General features: G+C 46.1%; 1 protein-coding gene across 1 annotated transcript; it reads right to left on the reverse strand. All coding sequences in view use genetic code 11, as the record gives it.

Annotated features, from left to right (window-relative positions):
* Window positions 1-569: 569 nt before the first annotated feature.
* On the reverse strand, window positions 570-1,230 carry EGR_11128 (hypothetical protein; the record flags this gene model as incomplete). Its single annotated transcript, XM_024500375.1, has 2 exons — window positions 570-911; window positions 955-1,230. 2 exons carry the CDS (start codon window positions 1,228-1,230, stop codon window positions 570-572), a joined length of 618 nt encoding a protein of 205 aa, XP_024345211.1.
* Window positions 1,231-1,379: the final 149 nt, after the last annotated feature.

Genomic DNA, 1,379 nt, shown 5'->3' on the forward strand with positions numbered 1-1,379 from the left:
TTCGCAATTTTTAATTGGCCAGCAATGAGATACGCCCATTGTGCTCTGCAATCTACAACTATCTCTTAAGTGGAAAAGAGATTAAGTAGTAAAATGAAAGCAATAATTGACATAGCACTGCTTGAACTTATGTCAGTGGAAACAGAAGTAGCTCACTTTTGGATTTTTCTCATCTGAAATGGACTAGTTTTGTCGGAATATTCTTCACAAAGTGTATAATCGCTTATCGTCAAAAGGTGTGACGCATTTCAACTTACCGTTAACAAACAGCTTTTTAAAAATATGGGTCACTTAACAAATGGATTGTACAAATAAGCAGGAGCCACTCATAAGTCATTGATAAAGTTCGCCACATCTCGCCATTGCTATGCGCAAGCAACTGCTTTGGGCCACTTCCTAAGCAAAATCCTCCGCTTAAGAACTCTCCAACGGGAAAAAGCTTTCCCAAATCACTTCAAATCTGACATCGTAACGTCTTTTTAATTACACAACACGTATCACTATTAGATCATGATAAATACTACTCGGAATGCAAGTGAAACAAAATAAAATCTCCTCATTGATTCCAATCAAAAATTCACATATCGCCAATGTGATGCATGTAAGCACTCAAGAGTAAATGCACTACCAGCATTTCCATCGACATTTCCGTTCTCATCACCATCGCCGTGCTCTAGCTGAGTGGTAGATGAATGTGCAGAGAGAAAGGCATTGGCCTCATCACTCCGCCAGTTGGTGCAGAGAGAAGTCATATCAGTGGAAGCGAGAGTCTTGGCCTGACGACGCACACTACACACAAAGTGGAAGCGGCGCGGATTCTGCAAAGCCAACTGCAGCTGCGCCTGCATTGCTGCGATGTCCGCCAATTCGTGCAACCAGGCGTGGCGGGCGGCCGGCCTCGGTGCCAGGGTCTAGGATGAAGACCACTTCGCTGCAAGCTGACTCATCTGCCACCGCGAACCACAGACGGTCAGGCGCACAACACCCGACTGAAGCCGTTGCCTTGCACGTGCTCTCCAGCACTGCGCTTTCTGACATAGGGTGCCCCGCTTCCACGTTGGAGGAGGTAGTATTGGTGTTGGTGGTGTTGGTGGTGGTGGTGGTGGTGGTGGTGCTGGTGGTGGTGGTGGTGGTGGTGGTGGTGGAGGTGTCTTTGGTGGCAGACATCTTGGAAACAGCAGCTTTGTGCGGTATTGTGGAGCCCACGTCGGGAGAGTCGAGGTGCTTCATATTTGGGGATAGCCAATAGGGCTAAGGGTTGAAAAGCTTGCACAATTAAATGTGTATTTGCTGGAACAACTCAGAGGTACAAAGCAATGACAAGAGCAATTAATAATCGTGTAGAATGGACTATGAAAATTAAAGTTCTTTTAAACCAC

The sequence above is a fragment of the Echinococcus granulosus genome, assembly GCF_000524195.1.
Source record: "Echinococcus granulosus chromosome Unknown EG_S00399, whole genome shotgun sequence".
In the NCBI taxonomy this organism is placed as follows: domain Eukaryota; kingdom Metazoa; phylum Platyhelminthes; class Cestoda; order Cyclophyllidea; family Taeniidae; genus Echinococcus; species Echinococcus granulosus.